Source organism: Squalius cephalus (genome assembly GCF_949319135.1).
Source record: "Squalius cephalus genome assembly, chromosome: 3".
Taxonomy (NCBI): Eukaryota; Metazoa; Chordata; class Actinopteri; order Cypriniformes; family Leuciscidae; genus Squalius; species Squalius cephalus.
In genome coordinates, this window is record NC_137124.1 from 33,312,126 (window position 1) to 33,331,827 (window position 19,702).

The 19,702-nt window shown below is 39.1% G+C and overlaps 1 protein-coding gene across 2 annotated transcripts in view; it reads right to left on the bottom strand.

Annotated features, from left to right (window-relative positions):
• Positions 1–19,702, bottom strand: part of LOC307155437 (neural-cadherin) — a 314,766-nt gene that overhangs the window by 69,722 nt on the left and 225,342 nt on the right. For both annotated transcript variants that reach the window (XM_079866045.1, XM_079866044.1), the window contains 4 exons: positions 16,474–16,660; positions 9,359–9,502; positions 3,876–4,159; positions 1,591–3,214 (listed from right to left, as the gene is read on the bottom strand). In XM_079866045.1, coding sequence (XP_079722171.1) covers positions 1,591–3,214; positions 3,876–4,159; positions 9,359–9,502; positions 16,474–16,660 — 2,239 coding nt within the window. The remainder of the gene's footprint in view (positions 1–1,590; positions 3,215–3,875; positions 4,160–9,358; positions 9,503–16,473; positions 16,661–19,702) is intronic.

A 19,702-nucleotide genomic window follows, 5' to 3' on the forward strand; every position in this document is an offset into this window, starting at 1 on the left:
TGACCTCACAAATGCACTTCTAGAAGAATGGTAAAAAATTCCCATAAACACACTTCTAAACCTTGTGGAAAGCCTTCCCAGGAGCGTTGAAGCTGTTATAGATGCAAAGGGTGGGCCAACTCCATATTAAACCCTACTGATTAAGAATGGGATGTCATTAAAGTTCATGTGCATTTAAAGGCTGACGTCCCAAAACTTTTGGCAATATAGTGTATATTAAAATAGAAAACTGATATTGTAAATTGTAGTAATATTATAATATTATAATATAACAATATTACTGTTTTTTTTTACTGTAGTTTTAATCAAATATACAGCCTTGGGTAGCCTAAGAGAGTTCTTTCAAAAACATTTTAAAAATCTTACCGACCTCAAACCTTTGAACAGTACCTGTGGTGTATTAAACGTGTAAATAAACCAGGAATTGAACCATTTTTATAGAATCATTTCCTCTGATAATATCCTCTCTCTCCACCTGTAGGGTATTTCATTTGGGGAAACACGCTGGTGGATTCCACATAACTTTGAAGATACAACTTGTTCTTTGAAGATTTATTATTTTAATGATAATTATCAATGCAATAATATAACTAAATTAAGAAATGCCTTGGTTTATAAAAACAATAAAAAAAAAATTCAAACAATCAGGTCAATGAACAAACTACTGACACAACAGATGTCAAGAATTATAATCAATTTCAAATTGAACTGATTCAACTCATTTACAGTTTATTTTGTTACACATTTCTTTATATTAAGGCCACTTTTTCAAAACTCTTCATACAGCTCTCAACAACAATCAGCTTGCAGTTTATTTCAGATTCAAAAAGCACTAAAGCTACCAAAACACTTCATACATGTCTTAAATCAACTCATTCTTCCATAACACTAGCAAAGGTTTTTACCCAACAGACACACTTTGTCAATCATAAAACACAGACCTAAAAAACACTAACAACAGGGTAGCATTATACAATGTTTTTTTTTTGTTGTAAAATATCTTCACAAAACAAGAATGACGGCTCTCTACTATTCAGAATTCACTGCAGTATGTGTTACATGGTCCATGTCCCCTTTTGTATAGATGGTAATGAAATTGAAAGACTAACATTTGTGAAGGTGTTCAGCTACATCTAACTGTTTTGATAATGTTTCATTTTTGTAGGGATCGGAATACATTTCAATATGGTATTACTGTGTTAATGTAGCAAACTGCTATATTATTCAGTTTTGTTTTATGCTAGGTTTTGAAAAGAGTATGTAAACGTGCAAATTGGCCTATAGGTATTGGCCCGTAGGAGTTTTGGCAGTAATTGTGTCTAAGTGAGAAAATACATAATGTACTTTGAAAGAAGTCGTTATTGAACACATTTTGTGTCAAAGCAGTGATGAATGAGAAATAGTTTAGCTCACACAGACTGCTGTTGTGCTCACTGTATGAAGAGTTTTGAAAAAGAGACCCAAGTCAGAAAGAAATTGGTCCTAGCGATAAAAAAAAAAAAAACTATAATTTAATTAAATATAGGCCTAATTTAAACATTACCGACTCTTTTATCTGCCATTGCATAATTATACTGTTGAAGCCATTACCTCTGTGATAGTTGATGAACACTTTCTTCTGTCCAGCTGTGTGGGCGTGGTCATTCTCGTCACCAATGGTGATAGTGAGGATGTTCGTGACGGTCTTCGGTGGACTGCCGCTGTCGGTCATAATGACAGGTAGTAAAAACTGTTTTTGTCTCTCTCTGTCGAAAGCTCTCAGAGCGGTGATGGTGGCCGTGTCATTCCCATTATCCTGCAGGTGGAAGTCATTGCTGTAACGGTACTCCAGAGGCACAGAGAAAGAGAAGGGTGAACCATTCTCCTGTGAATCTCGGTCCACGGCTATCAGTAACGTGGAGCTCTGGTTGAGCCGCACGATCTGTGGGCCTACAACGTTCTCCCACACAACCGGTGCATACGCAGCTTCAAACTCAGGTCCGTTGTCATTGACATCCAGCAGAGCCATCTGGATAGTTGCAGTGCCAGTCAAAGGTGGCGTGCCGTGGTCTGTTGCAAGTATAACCAAGTGATGCTGTGTGGATGTTTCCCGGTCCAGCTCGCTAGCCACAGTAAGCATTCCCGACTGGTCCACAGAAAACAGATGGTACGGATCAGACTCCGAAGCAATGCTATAAGTGATCTCGCGGTTCAGCCCAGAGTCCAAATCGCTGGCAGCCACACTTGCGACACTAGTTCCTGGAGCGACATCCTCTCGTATAGCAGGAAGCTGCAGAAAGTGAGGAATGAAGACCGGCACATGGTCGTTGCAGTCTTCAACCTCTAGTGTGCAGTGCAGCAGGCTCGAGTACTGCATATCCTCCACTTTGATGGTGAGGTTGAAGTGTTGCTCGCCTGGTCTTTCGTAATCCAGACGCTTTTTTAAACGAAGAGTCCCGCGCTGCTCCTGTCGATGACTGACCATGTAAAACTTCTGTTCAGGATCACCGGCCACCACACTGAAGGTCAGCTGCCCGTTCTCTCCAGCATCCGCGTCCTCTGCGGCCAGCTCTATGACCACCGTGTTGGGCTCACTGCTCTCAGGGATGCGAACAGAGCATGAGCGATCCAGGAATCGCGGTACGTGATCGTTAACGTCTGTCACGTGTATAGTGGCGGTGGCTGTTCCTATCATACCTCCGCCATCTCGTGCTTCCACCACCAAGACATACGAGTCAGTCTGCTCCCTGTCCAGGCCAGACATTGCCACAGAAACAGTCCCAGTAGCAGGATTGATGCTGAACACATCCACTCCACTGTTAGCACCATTAAGGGCAGCGTTACCCACAATCCTATAGGCCAACACTGCGTTTTGTCCAACAGCCGCATCATCCAGATCAGTGGCTGTCATTTCCATGACGGAAGTGCCGAGTGGGGAGTTCTCAGCCACATTGCCATGGCAACTGTCTGGGGCACAAGCAAAAATAGGAGCATTGTCGTTTATGTCCCAAACGTTGATAATGACATCTGTGAATCCTGTTAGTCCCTCGCCACCCTCATCCGTGGCCAGTACCACAAAACGCCAAACTGCACGGGCCTCACGGTCTAATGTTCTCTGGGCATAAATCTTTCCCGTCACCTCATCAATGATGAACTCACTCTCAGCACCTTGGCCATGAAGGGAATATCTTAATGCCTCCTGGTCAGCATCTTTATCTGGGTCGGACGCTGTTACCTACAACATCAAAGAGAATATACTGAAGTTTCATTCTGCAAACTCTAGCATAAGTTTTATATACATCCAACTATCTCTCTATATATCTATCAATCATCCATCTCTCCATCCCTCCATCCATCCATCCATCCATGCAACTACTGTTTTGGTTATAGGAGTTTAAGTTTAAGTGTGGTAATTCATGCAAAAATTGCAAACAACCCAGAATATTACAAATAATAATATCAAAACCCTCTAAAATCTTTCTTGACTAAAAAAATTTTAAGTTAGGAAATAAAATTACTCCAACAACTTTTGTATTAAAAGTGAGCTTCTCACATCTTTGGACAAATAGAGTGATGTGATAAGTTGCAATTCAAACTTGTAATAATTAACTTAATAATGCATGAACCTCTGGAGCCTTTATCAAAATCGATCAAAAGAACAAATCGATCACAGTTTTCACTATAATTATCAAACACATTTTGTTTGAGTGTTTGGGCAATTTCCAATGAATTGTTGTTGTATTAATTTATCAATGGAAGAATGCAGTAATTAATCTAGAGGAGCTCTAACATTAAGGAATAAGAGCCACAAAAAGTCGCTATTTTGAAATAACAAATATATGATCTGAAAATGAAGTATTCTGATATGTATAAAACAGAGAAACTAGAGACATTACCTGCAGCACAAAGACAGGAGAACCGTCCAGCTCCTCTGTCACGCTGCCATAGTATTCGTTCACAGAGAACACAGGTGCCTCATCGTTTTTATTCACAATGGTGACTATTACAGTAGCGTAATCTTCCCACTTCCCATCAGAGGCCAAGACGTGCAACTTATAGAGCTTGTTCTGTTCGTAATCCAGCGGCTGGGCGATGAAGATGGTTCCCACCTCAGGCTCCATGTCAAAAACACCTCCCACATTACCTGATGTAATCTGGTAGCGCAACTTGGCATTGGCACCTGAAGAATAAGAGCAGTTAATGAAAAAGAGAAAACTTCCTCCTCTGGCCTGGAACAAAGCAAATGTCTACACTGACACTGGTGTAAAGGCTACTGAACAAAAAGCTAAAAGGTAGAAACTTCTAATATTGTAAAAATTGGTTAGTAAGAAAAACATCAGGGCTCTCAAGTGTCACGCATTGAGCGTGACAGTCACTCATTTCGGTCTTTTGTCACGCACTCCCGCCACACATTGTATTTTCACGCGGAAAAACTATTTATGCTGCAGCGCCCAAAATTTCTCTGGCCGTGCCGCTCTCACTATGGAACCGGCAGCCAGGAATCAAGCGCGTCTCCCCTAGCCGAGCCTGCCACTTATCAGCCAATCAAAAAAAAGAAAGGGGCTACACAATAGCCAATCAGAAAATAGCACTACTGTATCTGGGTAAGATTTAACGCAACAACCAATGAAAAAAAGCACATCCTGGAATTGTTAACGTGATTCTGCTACAGCGTCTTCGTTCAAAGTTTCGTTCACCCATAGAGGAAACCACTGGAGCTCCGAGCATCACTTTGAGCACAGAGTAAGTCATGATCTCCTGTTTTAATGTTACAACAAATTCACAACTTGTTTGACACAAACAGTGACAACTTGACTGCTGTAAGAGAATGTTTCCCAGATAATTAGCATCAGTTTTTCGTGAGTGTCTAACTTAGCCAACAGTTTTACAGCCTGTTCACTGACAACACTGCTCAGAAGTAGTCTAGGCCTAGTCATATTTTCGTTATCACACGATGACTGATATATCGTCACATTATAAACATCTCTCTCTCTCTCTCCAAATAGGCTTAATAATTTTATTAGCACAAAATAAATTAAACTGTATTGCATAGTCGATGTTATAGGTCACTTTTAAAATCATGTCATATTTTATAATTGTATCCTGGCCATGGATGCATTAATCATTGCATCTGTCTTTCAAAGATGTCAGGTAAAAAGCAAATAAGCATCCTCTCATTCGCCCTGAGAGGAAAGTCCCCTAAAAAGGCCAGGTTAGAGGATGCTGTCCCAGAGAAGGTGGCGAAAAGGGTAGATCCATTAGAGGACGAGACAGAGGAGACAGTGCAGGTGGAAGGCAACAAGTCCAAAAAGGCAACAAACACTTTCAATAAAAAACACCAGTCATAATCAATCTCTCTCTCTCTCTCTCTCTCTCTCTCTCTCTCTCTCTCTCTCTCTCTCTCTCTCTCTCTCTCACACACACACACACACACACACACACACACACACACACACACACACACACACACACACGCGGAAATTGAATAAATACTTTGTATTTGAGCAATTATTAATAACAACAACAAAAACACTAATAATAATATTATTAATGAAACACCCCCATTCCCGTGACCCGTCCAGCCCCGGTCAGAAGGTCGGGGGGGGATGTCACTCTTGCCTGTCTTCAAAACTTGAGAGCCCTGAAACATTATCTATTCAAAATATAACAAGCTTTTTTCTGCAGGTGAACAAAAAAACTGCTTCAATGGCAAAGTAGCCTTGGAAACTCGGCACCATGGAAACATACACCAATAAACTTCAAATTAAGTGAAGATATGTCTACAATGAAACATTCTCTTCTGTTAATGGTAGATGAAAACATGAACTTATTTCTGAAACCTTGCTTTGTACTTGCATAGCTCTTGCCAGACAATAAATCAAAGGTCCATTCAGCTCAAGCTGGGCTTTTTTTCTAAAAATTATTGAAAAAAACAACAAAAAAACCCCACTTACTTCAAGACTTACAGCTCACAAAACCAGCCTTGTGTAGCTTAAACCATTTTTTTAATTGTCAATGCTGCTGACTTGCCCACATTTTGCGATTTTGTGCATGTAAATTAGACTTAAAGGGGGGGTACAATGGTGTTTCATGTATTCAGAGTTGTTTACAGTGTTAAAGAGATGGATTCTCATGCTTAACATGGCCAAAGTTTTTTAAAAATATTTTGGACGAATAACGGAGAATTTCTGTGCCGAAAATCTTACTTCCGGGTTGGTACAAGTTTCGGCTGTTTTTTTTTCGACCGTGGATCTAATGACGTAGACCAGAGTGGAACTCCTTATATGAGCATTTCTCCCGGAAAAGCGCGGCCGCGCACACGTCGACCAGAGGAGAGCGAGACCGCGCACCTCAACGCGCTTCAACAGGAAATCATCGGCAGCGCTGCATAGTGTCTCCAAAGTGTGTTTTTGGATGTGAGAGAAAGCTTACCAAAGAACCCAGCGTTAGGAACAGTGGATGCAGAAACGAGTTGTGTAGACTGTTTGTTCCCTGCATTTCGACGATGAATGTTTTATAAACAAAGCCCAGATTGACGGATTCTCTCTATGGCTCTGGCTTCGCCCACACGGCCCACCTCCAGACGCTCGGTTTTTTCCGGAAAGACTCGGTACAGCCTATCTTTCTTTTATAAATATAATAAAACTAAAGACTTTTTGGAGATATGAAGGATGCAATACTACTCTATAGGTACTCAAGATTAACAGGAGATTGAGTGAAAATGAGCATTTCACCCCCCCTTTAATTAAAATTACTGTAAATCACTGACAGCTTAGTTTGATTAAGCAGAAGAAGGGTTCAAGAGAGTGAACTCAAGCCACAATAAAAATGTGATCTTCCCTTTACTCACTTTCACGTCATTCCAAACCTGTTTGACTTTCTTCTCACGTGTGAAAGAATGGAGGACAATGGAGCACAAAGTAAAAACCATCTTAAAAGGGAAGAAATAATAAATGTTTGGATCCCCTGTTGAGCTCTGTTAATTAAACAGTGAAATATGCAATGCATGTGTTGTGTTTTGAGCACGCCATTTTATTAAATTCTTTATTACTCCTTTGCTGTTATTTTGTATTTAGGACTCAAAGCTCATCTCTCTGAGGTAAGTAATAAATGCAAAGAGACTTCATGTAAACAAATAACCCGACTAAGCAAACAGTGCAAAAACACTTGTGCTTAACAATCCTTCAGATCTACTTGCAGTGTGTTTGGATATCCCTGCTGGTTCGAGGTTAATGAATAGGGAACGACACATTAGGAGCCTTATCGCCGTTTCATCTCCACCATCTCGTGTTGCCTTGGGTACCTCTACAAAATTGCATTAGGGAATATTTGGCTTATTTGCGTTTTCTGCTAATACACAGAATCAAGCATGGCTTCCTTATGAAAGCGCAGATGTACTACGACGGCGCGCCAGCTTCCCGTGGCTCTGCTCCAGTGGCTGCGAGGGTTAAGTCAGAGCTGCAGTGAAGGCTGAAATCTATTCATCAGGGTAAAGTTTCATGTCCAGCCACTCCAGGCTGTATTATGATAAATGACTGATACAAGAATTCCCTTCCTCTCCCCTGCATCAAATCCACACCGAAGAGCATAACGTGGATTAAACTGGACCGCAGGGAATTACGCGCTTCAGTAGTGCGTCTGTATACCGAGACAGGCTGGCTGATGAGTTATGTAGACTATCCTCTTTGTGAGTGTTTCTGGAGTGTGTGATAAAACAAAAATATTATCCAAGGTTTTTGCATTGCTGGTTATCTTGGGAGCAGCATTTGTTATGTTCTCAGGGTATATTGATGAGGAACCAACTGTCTCTGTGTCTCAGTCATGAGTGGTACAGATGTTATTGCACGAAGCAGAAGAATATGAGAGCAATAGCCTGGAGACAAACTCAAGCTCATGGGAACATGTTCCAACTGTGTTTCATTAATATGATCGTGTGCTAGCCAAACCCTGTGAAAGGTATAGTATGCCCTAATATAGTCCAACTGCAGAAACTATGCATTTAACTAAATATTACAATTTTCATCTGAGCTTCCAAAATTATTATTTTTTTTGTTGTATTTTTAATCTTTTGATTTAACTTTTTTCTTCTGAAATTAAACATGTATAGTAAAAATGTCTAATTTTCACCATGATTTATTATATATATATATAATTTTTTATTTATTTTTTTATCCCTGAATGGCCTTTATAAATACATTTTGAGGATGTTTATTATAGGCTACATTTCCCTCATACCAGGCCAGGACTAGCCATCGGGAGAACTGGGAGAATTCCAGGTGGCCTGGCGACTGATTTGGCTAGCTGCCTCTTGTTTCCTTTTTATTATTATAATTTTATATTTTTTGCCTGCCCATAACACCAAAGTGATCATTTCCAAATTTGGCATTTAATAATAAATTGAAATCATATAGAGTAATCAATGCAATGGACTCGATGGAGAAAGCAGTCAGGTGGAGCAGAGAAGGTCTCAACGAACAAGCTGCAAAATTACTGACCTGTTCAGGACTTCAAGTGCAGGTCAGTTTCATCTGTAAATAGGCTACTGTTTTGTCTTCATCAACTTACTGAAGTATTAAACTGCTAGCAAATGTTAGCAGTAGCACCACTGCATTTTACATTTTAGTCACTCAAAACACTGTATGCAAAAGGACATCATTATAATCTATTGTAAAGTTCCATTAGTAATTTGGTAGACTAGGGCAGACAACAACACAAAAATCATCATAATAATGCAATAACATAACATCTAAAAATATATTGTCATGATGCAGTTATTGTACTAATTTAGGCAATTTAGAAAAATTGATTTACTATATTTGTATGAAATATAGATTTGTTTAGTCATTCCAAGATGAAAAATATATATATATATATTTTTTGCAACAAGGTGGAGACAGTTCTGTTCTTAACAGTAGACCTGAAGAAGTGACAGGTACAAGACAAATAGAAGAGACTGAGAGATCAGGAAATCAGGAAAATGAATAAAATGAAAAGGGAAGTGAAGTGAAGGTGCAGTTCAAGGGAGAACCTTTCATTATTTAGCATGGCCCCAGCTTGAGGATTTAGACCTTTTTTATGTGATGGCCATGCAAGACAAAAAGAAAAAAATACGGTTGTCTGTGGTTTCAAAATTGGTTGTGGCCTGAATGAGAGTGAGATTTCCTAGCCTGAAATTGTGTCCCCAGTCCGGCCCTGCCACATACAGAAAATGTATTCACCAGGTGTTGAAGATCACACCTGGGCTGTGATATCAGGTTCTCAAATCTACAGTAAGACTCTCACTTTCACCTTGAGTTAACACTCCATATTTCCCACTTCCATCTACAAATGAGTATATTATTCCACCCATCAGCCAATGCCCCTCCTCATCTTCACCTACCTTCATCTTCATCATTAGCGCTGACTGTGAGGACGGTGGAGCCCACGTCAGCATCCTCATCCACGTCGACTTCATATACAGACTGTGCAAACACCGGCTTGTTATCGTTCACGTCACTGATGAAAATACGCACATACGCCGTATCTGATGAGAGCAAAAACACAAACAAGATTAGCAATCTGTGTTTGGATACTCTTATCTTTCCTTCTCATCTTTCTTACATTCAAGTGTTTGCCTCTCTCTCTCTCTCTCTCCTCCCTCCCATCTTTGTAAAAATCTGCCATTTCTAATTCCATCAAGTTCCTGTGTCTTGTTTGTCTCATTCATTTTCTGTCCATCTTCATCTCTCTATCTTTCTCTCATGTGATCTATGTCATGTCTGAAGTCATCAGGTGATGTGAAAAACCCTGGGGGTTCTGTTTACTGAATGCAGGTAAGTAAAATTTGTGATGCTTGCCCTATGTAATATAATTAATTATGAGAAGACGCATCAATTACAATCTGTTGCTGAAGTCAAGAGCAGTTATTAAAGAGATAGTTCACCAAAAAATGAAAATGCAGAGGCTCTTTGCATTGAGTGTAGTTTATTCTAGTACATTATAAAAAGTATGGAATAATAACATTTTTGTCAAATTGGTTTCTGAAAGCGCGCTGCAAACTGCTGCAGCAAATGCTGACCAAGTATTTGAAGGTTGAGCAGCGAGCTCATTGGCTAGTGATACAGCAGGAACCAATCAGCTGTGCCATATAGAGAATGATGTGATTGCAAGCAGATTGGGTTAAAGACCTATCAGCCTGCACCATCTAGAGTTTCATTACAGAACTCTGTATAGAGCAGTGGGATTCAAATGGCGGACCCTTTGTTCCACTCGGACCGTGGGACATAATTGCGCCATTTTACCGTTTCTACAGACTAAAGTGAGCAGACCGTCAAAACAACGGAGAGGTTCACCACAAGCGCTCAAGGTCGTTTACGGTAATGATCTTTCGCCGCTATATCCTCTAATATTTTTATCTAGAGCCAAACGCGTTTCATTCGAGCCCTTTCCGCTCTGTGGAAGCAGAAACGTGGTGAGCAGTAAAATAGATGATTTTGCTAAAACACAGCAGAACAAGAATGTTGCAAATAGAATTATTTTTGTCATACAGATGACTCCGTTTAACTAAACCAGGTTTGTAACAAGTTAACGCGTGACGCCATTAGACGTTTTGTTTAGTCTTTTTTCCCCACACATTTAGCATTATTAATCAGCATTTTATGAGCTTTTCATCATAAACAATGTTATAATTTGGAAAATTATTTAGAGGCAAGGGAAGACAAAAAACTTTGAAATTACTAGTAAACTCTGTTCTGTGCTCATGATGAGAGTTTTGATTATTAGATTTTGTATGTTGTTTGTTTTTAGTAGTTTATTACTTTGAGCAATATATAAAAATGGTCCATACTTTTCTTAAGAGGTAGAACCTAGAACCCCCTAGTATGTTTTCTCAGTCCCAAGGTTTTCTATGTGCCATGTCTAAATATATAATAATAATAATAATAATAATAATAATAGTCTGATAAAACATCTGATTTCACCCTTTTATTTTCATATCCAGTTGGGAGAAATATGTACTTTTTTTTGGGGTAAATATACCTTTTTGGCTCTTGGGGCCCAATATTCTCATATTTGATGACTATTTTGAATGTGTAGTATTTTTTTTTTTTTACAAAGTACTACGGCTGCCCCTGTGGAAATGTATAACTGTTCTAAAAAGGTATTGTCCAGATGGACCTCCACTGGGAATGAAATAGAGACTGGACCTCTAGGAACTTTAATTGAATACCCCTGATATAGAGTGTATATACTGTATTTATTAAAATCATATATGGTTAAATGGCTGCCTTATTGGGACATTACTTGTCTCTATCCCTAAAGGCCACATCTACACCTACCTCATAACCATATTGAACCTGCTGATCAGTACACATGTCTGTTACATGTATGGTCTGTCTTCTATGTTTCATTGTGTTTTTGGTTTATTCCTGTGACCTAGTTTTCCCAAGTCTGTTCAATTAGTTATGTCATTCACCTGTGCCCTGTTAATTTACTAATTAAGTTCCTTTGTTTGCTCTGTACACTTTAACCCTTAGTTCTCCCTTAGGCTACGTCTACATTAATTAATTAATCCGGATAATTTGAAAACGGCGTTTTCGTTTAAAAACGCTCTCTGTCCACACTAGCGCTTTCCGACGATTCCGTGTAGATGAGAAACTTTTGGAAAAAGCCTGAAAACGCTAAATTCACCTTACTACGCATGCGTAAAACCTCACAAAAGCTCACTGAGATGATACAGACAGAAAAATAAATAATAAAGTTATCGCGCAATTCTTCTGACAGGATAATTTTATTTAGCAAAATATCTCACCATTCACTGATGCGTCCAGGTCGCACTAGGTCACCATTGGTCTAAAACGCAACTGCTCTCGTGTATTGCCGCAGGACAGTAAACGTGAGTACATTTTCTGTCATCTTTGCAGGACTGTGATATGAAGACTGTGCAAAGTAACATTTTAGCAACAGTGTAAAAGTGAATAGCACATAACAGGCACAATACGGGTATAAACATGAATATCTATTGGTACAATATGCGTCACATGACTAAACTTGCGTCATCGTTTTTAAAGGAGAACTCCGGTCAATTTTAACATTGAGCTCATTTTTTTGTAAATTTGGAGTGCTGTCAATACAGAGAACAACGACAAAAATCGGTGTTGCCTACACCGTGTTATCCTCTTTTTAAAATTTGCACCCTGTTGACTTCAATGGGGCAAGTTTTAAACCTGCTTTTAGCCTCTTAACATCCTTGACGTGTCATTACAAGTGCACAGGTCATGTGAGTGATTCCTTCAGAGTCAACACGAGTGAATCTGACTGCAGTAGATGTGAAAGATATGAATAAAAATGATATTTATTTAGCCAGCGCTCATACCTGTATTTACATCCTGTTTTCGGTCGAAGTCCACAGTAATCGATTGTCGAGTTCACGCACATTGGTTTAGTACCTATGATCACGCGCATGAACTCGACAATCGATTACTATGGACTTTGACCGAAAACAGGATGTAAATACAGGTATGTGCGCTGGCTGAATTAACATCACTTTTATTCATATCTTTCACATCTACTGCAGTCAGATTGACCCGCATTCACTCCGAAGGAATCACTCACATTGGCTGTGCACTTGTAATGACACGTCAAGGATGTTAAGAGGCTAAAAGCAGGTTTAAAACTTGCCCCATTGAAGTCAACAGGGTGCAAATTTTAAAAAGAGGATAACACGGTGTAGGCAACACCGATTTTTGTCGTTGTTCTCTGTACTGACAGCACTCCAAATGTACAAAAAAATGTCCACACTGTCAAATTTTCAAATTTATCCACTTCATCTGAACATTTGAGAACATTTTCAAAAAGCTTCGTTTTCATTAATAAAACGCTGTTTTGTTGTGGACGGAAGGCCAAAACGGAGAAAAAAATATGCGTTTTAAAACGAAAACGTATTAGTGTGGACAAGGCCTTCCTCTCTATCCGTTCTCGTTAATGTTTGTGTGGTTTTCTCCTGCGTTTCTCCTGGTTCCTGAATGCTTGTGATTGAAGTCTGTTTCCTGGAATTATTCCTCATCGTGTTTCTAATATACCACGCTACGTAACAATGTCCTTGAAAGTCCAGGAAGGGAGACACATTTTTGAGCATATCAATATTGTAACAATATCAGCTGCATGTGTTGTGAACATGCCAATAAATGCAAGGACATATTTAAAGTACAGGCCTATTAAATACATTATTTTCAATAATAAATACCTGTTGGACACTTTTTTTCCCTCTCTTTTCAAATATTTGATTCATTGTTTATTTCAAATAAGCTGATATGAGGAAATGAAATGGGATAAGGGAGAAGAATGGGATCGGAAAAAAACGGATTCGAACTTGGGTCATCAATTTTGTCACTCATTTACTCTCATTTTATTCTGATTCTGGATAACTATATTTCTTCTGTGAAACACAAAAGAAGATATTTTGAAGAATGTTAGCCACCAAATATTTTTGGTAACTGTTTAGTCATACCGTATGGACAAAAAAACTCACAAAAAAATCCCAGGCATTTCTCAAGATATATTTGTATGTTGCACAAAAGTAAGTCATACAGGTTTACAAAGTCATGGAGAGTTTTTATTTTTGGTTGAACTACCCCTTGCATACAATTGTAAAAAAATGCACCGAAGAGCTTAAACAAACAAACAAAGAAACATGCAGTGACCTTTTCAAAACCTTCAGTTCAGTCAGGGCTGTGAGAGGCAGATAGACTCGTAGATAAAGTACCTGATTCGAGTCTTGATCCTGCTCTCTTTCTGGCGTGTTATGTTGTGTAAAAAGAGCACAGTATACGCTTAGCTGCCACTTTGTGACAGGTTGACATGTTGACATGTTGTTCAGAGCGCCACCATGAAGACATGGTCATGTTTTCCCCTCACAAATGCAGAGGCACAACTCTGTTGTGTGATTTTGTGTGTGTGTTTCCTTGTCACATGGATGTTTTTGACAGCATCTTAGTACAATTAGCATTCACGTGTTTCTGTGTAATTATGTGCATGTGCACATGTGACTCTGCTCATCAACACCCTGTCTCCTGTGTGATCGACCATATTTGACACTGCCACGATGTCAAATTGATACTCCACGTGTGTATCTCACTGCAGTTGTAAGTGTGTTGGAGAGCACGTCTTTTCCCCTATTTGTAGTGCAAGGCAAACTGTGAGCAGACAGACAGCAGAGGAGGATAGAGAGTACTGGAGCAGACTGCTTTCTCTCTCAGACTGTCCCAATACAGCTCCCCAATACCTCCCCCTCCCCTCTGGCACCTTCATCAACATTTAAACCAGCAAGAATGTCACACACATGGACTTTTTTTTCTTTTTCTTTTTCTGTGTGTCTTGCTGACTTCAAGTGTTACAGTGTTATTTAGGAAAAGCAAAGAATGAAAATGAGATGCTTTTAATAATCCATACAATGAATGAAAAATACATTTCTGTGAGACTCTGGCCAGCCCTGTGGTTTAACAAATCCAATCAAACTGTTACGCTATCTAAATTAAACGAGGATTATGCAATGTAATATTTTACGCAGCTAATGGAAATATTCCCCTGAACTTTAGATCCCATTTCGCTCTGTATGGTGAAGTCCCACTCCACACTGGTTACATCCAAACAGTTAGTGTATGAGATTGACAGCTGTAATGAATCTCAAATTCTTTTTTTATTGATAGCACCAGTCACCATTGTGGCAGTGACAAAGATGAACATCAAATATGGTCTGAATGAGTTCTGAATATTTAAGGGAGTCAGTTAAGTTGTAAAATGTGGATATCATAACCAAACGGTGTGTGTTTAGAAGTCAAAAAGAGACTAACATCACGACTGCAAGTGTGAGTTTGCAGTCTGGTCTCATTATTAATATGTAGGTATTAATACGTAACATTTACAGGCATACATTTTTGTACGTTTGGATGGATGCTAAAATGTACTGTCATGGTATGTAGCGAACTCGAACATGAACACAAATATGATGAAGGAACAGGAGTATTTTAATATAAGTTTCGGGCAACAGGCCTCTTTAACCAGTGTAATCACAATAATGTATTGGCAGTGGCTAGTTGTACTAAGTGCAAATTGCGATAGATGTTATTTACACTAAGTGAAAATAGCAACAAGGTTATATTTACACTAAGTGAAAATAGCATATTTTCTTAGCAATATATGCTAGTATTTACACTAAGTTTAAATAGCAATAGATTCTATTTACACTAAGTTCAAGTAGCAAAATATTCTCTTTTTTTTAGCAGTTTTTTTTTTTTTTACAATAAGTGTAAATAGCAGTTATGCTATTTATACTCATAAATAGAGGCAGATACTATTCACAGGTATGCCATAATAACAGAGTGTAAATTATTATATTTATTTTAATTATTAAATGGATGCCTCCCTATAAAGCCCTTCCTAAACCTACCCCTAACCATAACCGATAAACACTATTATTTAACACACGTTTGACACTTTATTTCCACTTTTCGAATATTTTCTTCATTTATATTGAAAATAAATGCCTTACTGATCTGATATGTGATGGGAAAAAGGCAAAAGGCGGATTTGAACTTGGGTCAATTTGCATCAAAACTTTCTGCCACGCACCTTTCCCCTAAACCATTGCTACTGTTGGCAATCCAGCGGCTTCCATAGTTTTGTCTGGCCTAACCAGACGTCAGTGGGTGGAGTTAGTGCAAATAGCCTCTGCCAACAAGGCGGGCTATTTGCACTTAGTGTAAATAGACACTCCGTAAGTTATTTATTGCAAAAATGTCAAAAGCGAAACCAAAAGTAGTCCAAATGATTATGTATTGTAGTCGCAGTTCTCTTTGGTGGTATATAATAGCTTTATATGAGGTACAGAGCACAATTTAAGTTAATCGCTGAAAATGTTACCAAGATCCACTTGGTGAAGGCACGGATTTCTCATTCAAATGCACATCACCCAAAACACGGCATGTCGCAATCTGTGATGAAACAGACAGGAGCCAATGAGCATTTGATATCGCTGTCGTAAAATGTGTCGTAAAGCCCTTTGAGGCGGCAATTTTTTTTATTTATAATGAGCGTGGGATTTGAACTGGATTAACAGTCAGTGCTGAGAATGGAGATGAAAATCGCTGAAAAAAGACTTAAATTTGGGTCTGGTCCTCACAATCGCATGTATTCTAAAGATTTGGATTACAGCACATGAATAAAATTAATTACTTTTGTAAATTTATTTTGCATTTTTGGCCTATTTTATGGTTCTATTGTCTATACTAAGAAAACACTCTTTGTGCCCCATAGCAAACAAAATAAATATTACATGAAAAATAATGATTAAACGACTACCGAAATGTTATTCATTTAAAGGTTTTAAAGTTGTGTCTTGTTTATAATCCTTCAAAACAAGTATGCATCAAAAAAAAAAAAAAAGTTTAATAAATGCGACTGAAAACAATGTCATTGATATGACAACTGAATACAATTGACATATTAGGCTTGTTGTACCTGAGTTGGGCTGTCCATGCTTCCCTGGCCTGGCTGATTCCCAACCATCTACTGACTTCACTTCCAAAAGGTAGGATCCCTTGGTCTCACGGTCAAACACAGCCTCCGTAAAGATGGTGCCCAGCTCAGGATCAATGCGGAAATACTGATAGTCTCCACTTCGGTCATTCAGTAGAGAATATGAAATCTGACACACACACACACACACACACACACACACACACACACAAACACACAAGAAATGGGGGTTAGAAGAAATTACATTAAGAGGAGAATTAGTGTGCCACCTGTCACAGAACAGTTAACAGGCTTGTGTGAAAAGTGCATTAATAATTGTCTTCCTGTGTACATGTTACAGCCTTTGTCTGTGCATATGTGTTTAAGAGAACTCCAGAGTACCTATCTAATCCCATGTAATTAAACAATCCAGCTTTTTCCTAATAATTTATTTACACAGCACTCTGAGCTAACGCTGAGACCTCCTGTTGCTTGTTCTGCCAGTAATGCCTCTCACGCACATTGGCAATTTCCCAGCAGGTAAAGCGGAAATCAGGGCCATTCAAGTTAAGAATAATGAAGTTGATCTAGATAGCCAAAACCGTTGAATTGATGAAGAAGTGCCAACTGCTGTTTCAACAAGCCCCAAACAACAATTATCATACAAGCTGTTCTGAACGGCCACACTAAACCAGCATGATGTGGGTATTAAATGATGCCCTGCCGGCCGCATTAGAGCCGAGAACTCAAATAAGAGGCTGAATTAAATGTAAATGGCATAATAAAATGATTGCAGGGGTCAGGTTAATAAAACATGCAACAAACCCCATCTGGCACAAAAGGGGCTGTGTGTGTGTTGGGTTGTAAGACAAAAATAATGATATTATCTCTGTCTCTCTCTCTCTCTCTCTCTGTATGTATATATATATATATACACACTCACCTAAAGGATTATTAGGAACACCATACTAATACTGTGTTTGACCCCCTTTCGCCTTCAGAACTGCCTTAATTCTACGTGGCATTGATTCAACAAGGTGCTGAAAGCATTCTTTAGAAATGTTGGCCCATATTGATAGGATAGCATCTTGCAGTTGATGGAGATTTGTGGGATGCACATCCAGGGCACGAAGCTCCCGTTCCACCACATCCCAAAGATGCTCTATTGGGTTGAGATCTGGTGACTGTGGGGGCCATTTTAGTACAGTGAACTCATTGTCATGTTCAAGAAACCAATTTGAAATGATTCGAGCTTTGTGACATGGTGCATTATCCTGCTGGAAGTAGCCATCAGAGGATGGGTACATGGTGGTCATAAAGGGATGGACATGGTCAGAAACAATGCTCGGGTAGGCCGTGGCATTTAAACGATGCCCAATTGGCACTAAGGGGCCTAAAGTGTGCCAAGAAAACATCCCCCACATCATTACACCACCACCACCAGCCTGCACAGTGGTAACAAGGCATGATGGATCCATGTTCTCATTCTGTTTACGCCAAATTCTGACTCTACCATCTGAATGTCTCAACAGAAATCAAGACTCATCAGACCAGGCAACATTTTTCCAGTCTTCAACTGTCCAATTTTGGTGAGCTCGTGCAAATTGTAGCCTCTTTTTCCTATTTGTAGTGGAGATGAGTGGTACCCGGTGGGGTCTTCTGCTGTTGTAGCCCATCCGCCTCAAGGTTGTACGTGTTGTGGCTTCACAAATGCTTTGCTGCATACCTCGGTTGTAACGAGTGGTTATTTCAGTCAAAGTTGCTCTTCTATCAGCTTGAATCAGTCGGCCCATTCTCCTCTGACCTCTAGCATCAACAAGGCATTTTCGCCCACAGGACTGCCGCATACTGGATGTTTTTCCCTTTTCACACCATTCTTTGTAAACCCTAGAATTGGTTGTGCGTGAAAATCCCAGTAACTGAGCAGATTGTGAAATACTCAGACCGGCCCGTCTGGCACCAACAACCATGCCACGCTCAAAATTGCTTAAATCACCTTTCTTTCCCATTCTGACATTCAGTTTGGAGTTCAGGAGATTGTCTTGACCAGGACCACACCCCTAAATGCATTGAAGCAACTGCCATGTGATTGGTTGATTAGATAATTGCATTAATGAGAAATTGAACAGGTGTTCCTAATAATCCTTTAGGTGAGTGTATATATATATAAATAATGATATATGTGAATGATAAATGGCATAATTTCAATTCAGTATCAATTCAGAGGGCTGTTGAAAGGCCCCTTATAAGGAAGAGAGGGAAGAAAAATACTAACACAACCTTTCATCACACCCTTTTGAATCAGCCGACAGAACACACTACCTTAAAAAAAAAAAAAACCTTTCATTCAGCAAGAACGCGTTAAATTGATCAAGTGATTGATCAGGTATAAAACTATGATGTTACAAAACATATCCCAAGTAAATGCTGTTCTTTTGAAGATTATATTCATCAAAAAAATCCTAAAAAAAAAGCACAACTGTTTTCAATATTGGTAATAATAAGAAATGTTTCTTGAGCACCAAATCAGCATATTAGAATGATTTCTGAAGGATCATGTGACACTGAAGACTGGAGTAATGATGCTGAAAATTCAGCTTTGCATCACAGGGATAAATTACATTTTAAAGGGGTGGTATAATGCTCTTTTCACAAGATGTTGAATAAGTCTCTGATGTCTCCAGAGTGTGTATGTGAAGTTTTAGCTCAAAATTCCCCACAGATATTTTTATATAGCATGTTAAAGTTGTCACTTTTTGAGGGTGAGCAAAAACACACCATTTTGTGTCTGTCTCTTTAAATGCAAATGAGCCGCTGCTCCCGGCGCAGGGGGCGGAGCTTCAAGAGCTCGTGTTTTTTTACCCCACACACACATGCACTGAACAATTCAAAAACGTTTAGCCAATGAGTCAGACAATGATGGAGAGACTCAAGAAGAAGTGACAACATGTAGAAGCAACAGGACATTTCTGAACGGTTAGTTGATCAATTTATGTAGTTTATGTGTAGTTATCTTCTAGTCATTGATTAGCATATTCTGTCTTGATAATCTATAAATCGTGTTCAGGGGGCGGGGTTTATGTACATTTTAGGGTTAGTGATGTCACTAACCCGGGAGGAATGTAGTGTAGTCCCTACCAGTTGTTTGTTGTAGTCCTTAAAAAGCGATTTCTTTAAAAGCAAATATCTCCCTTTGCTCTGAACTTTGAGCGTTGTAACTTTGCAGATGTTG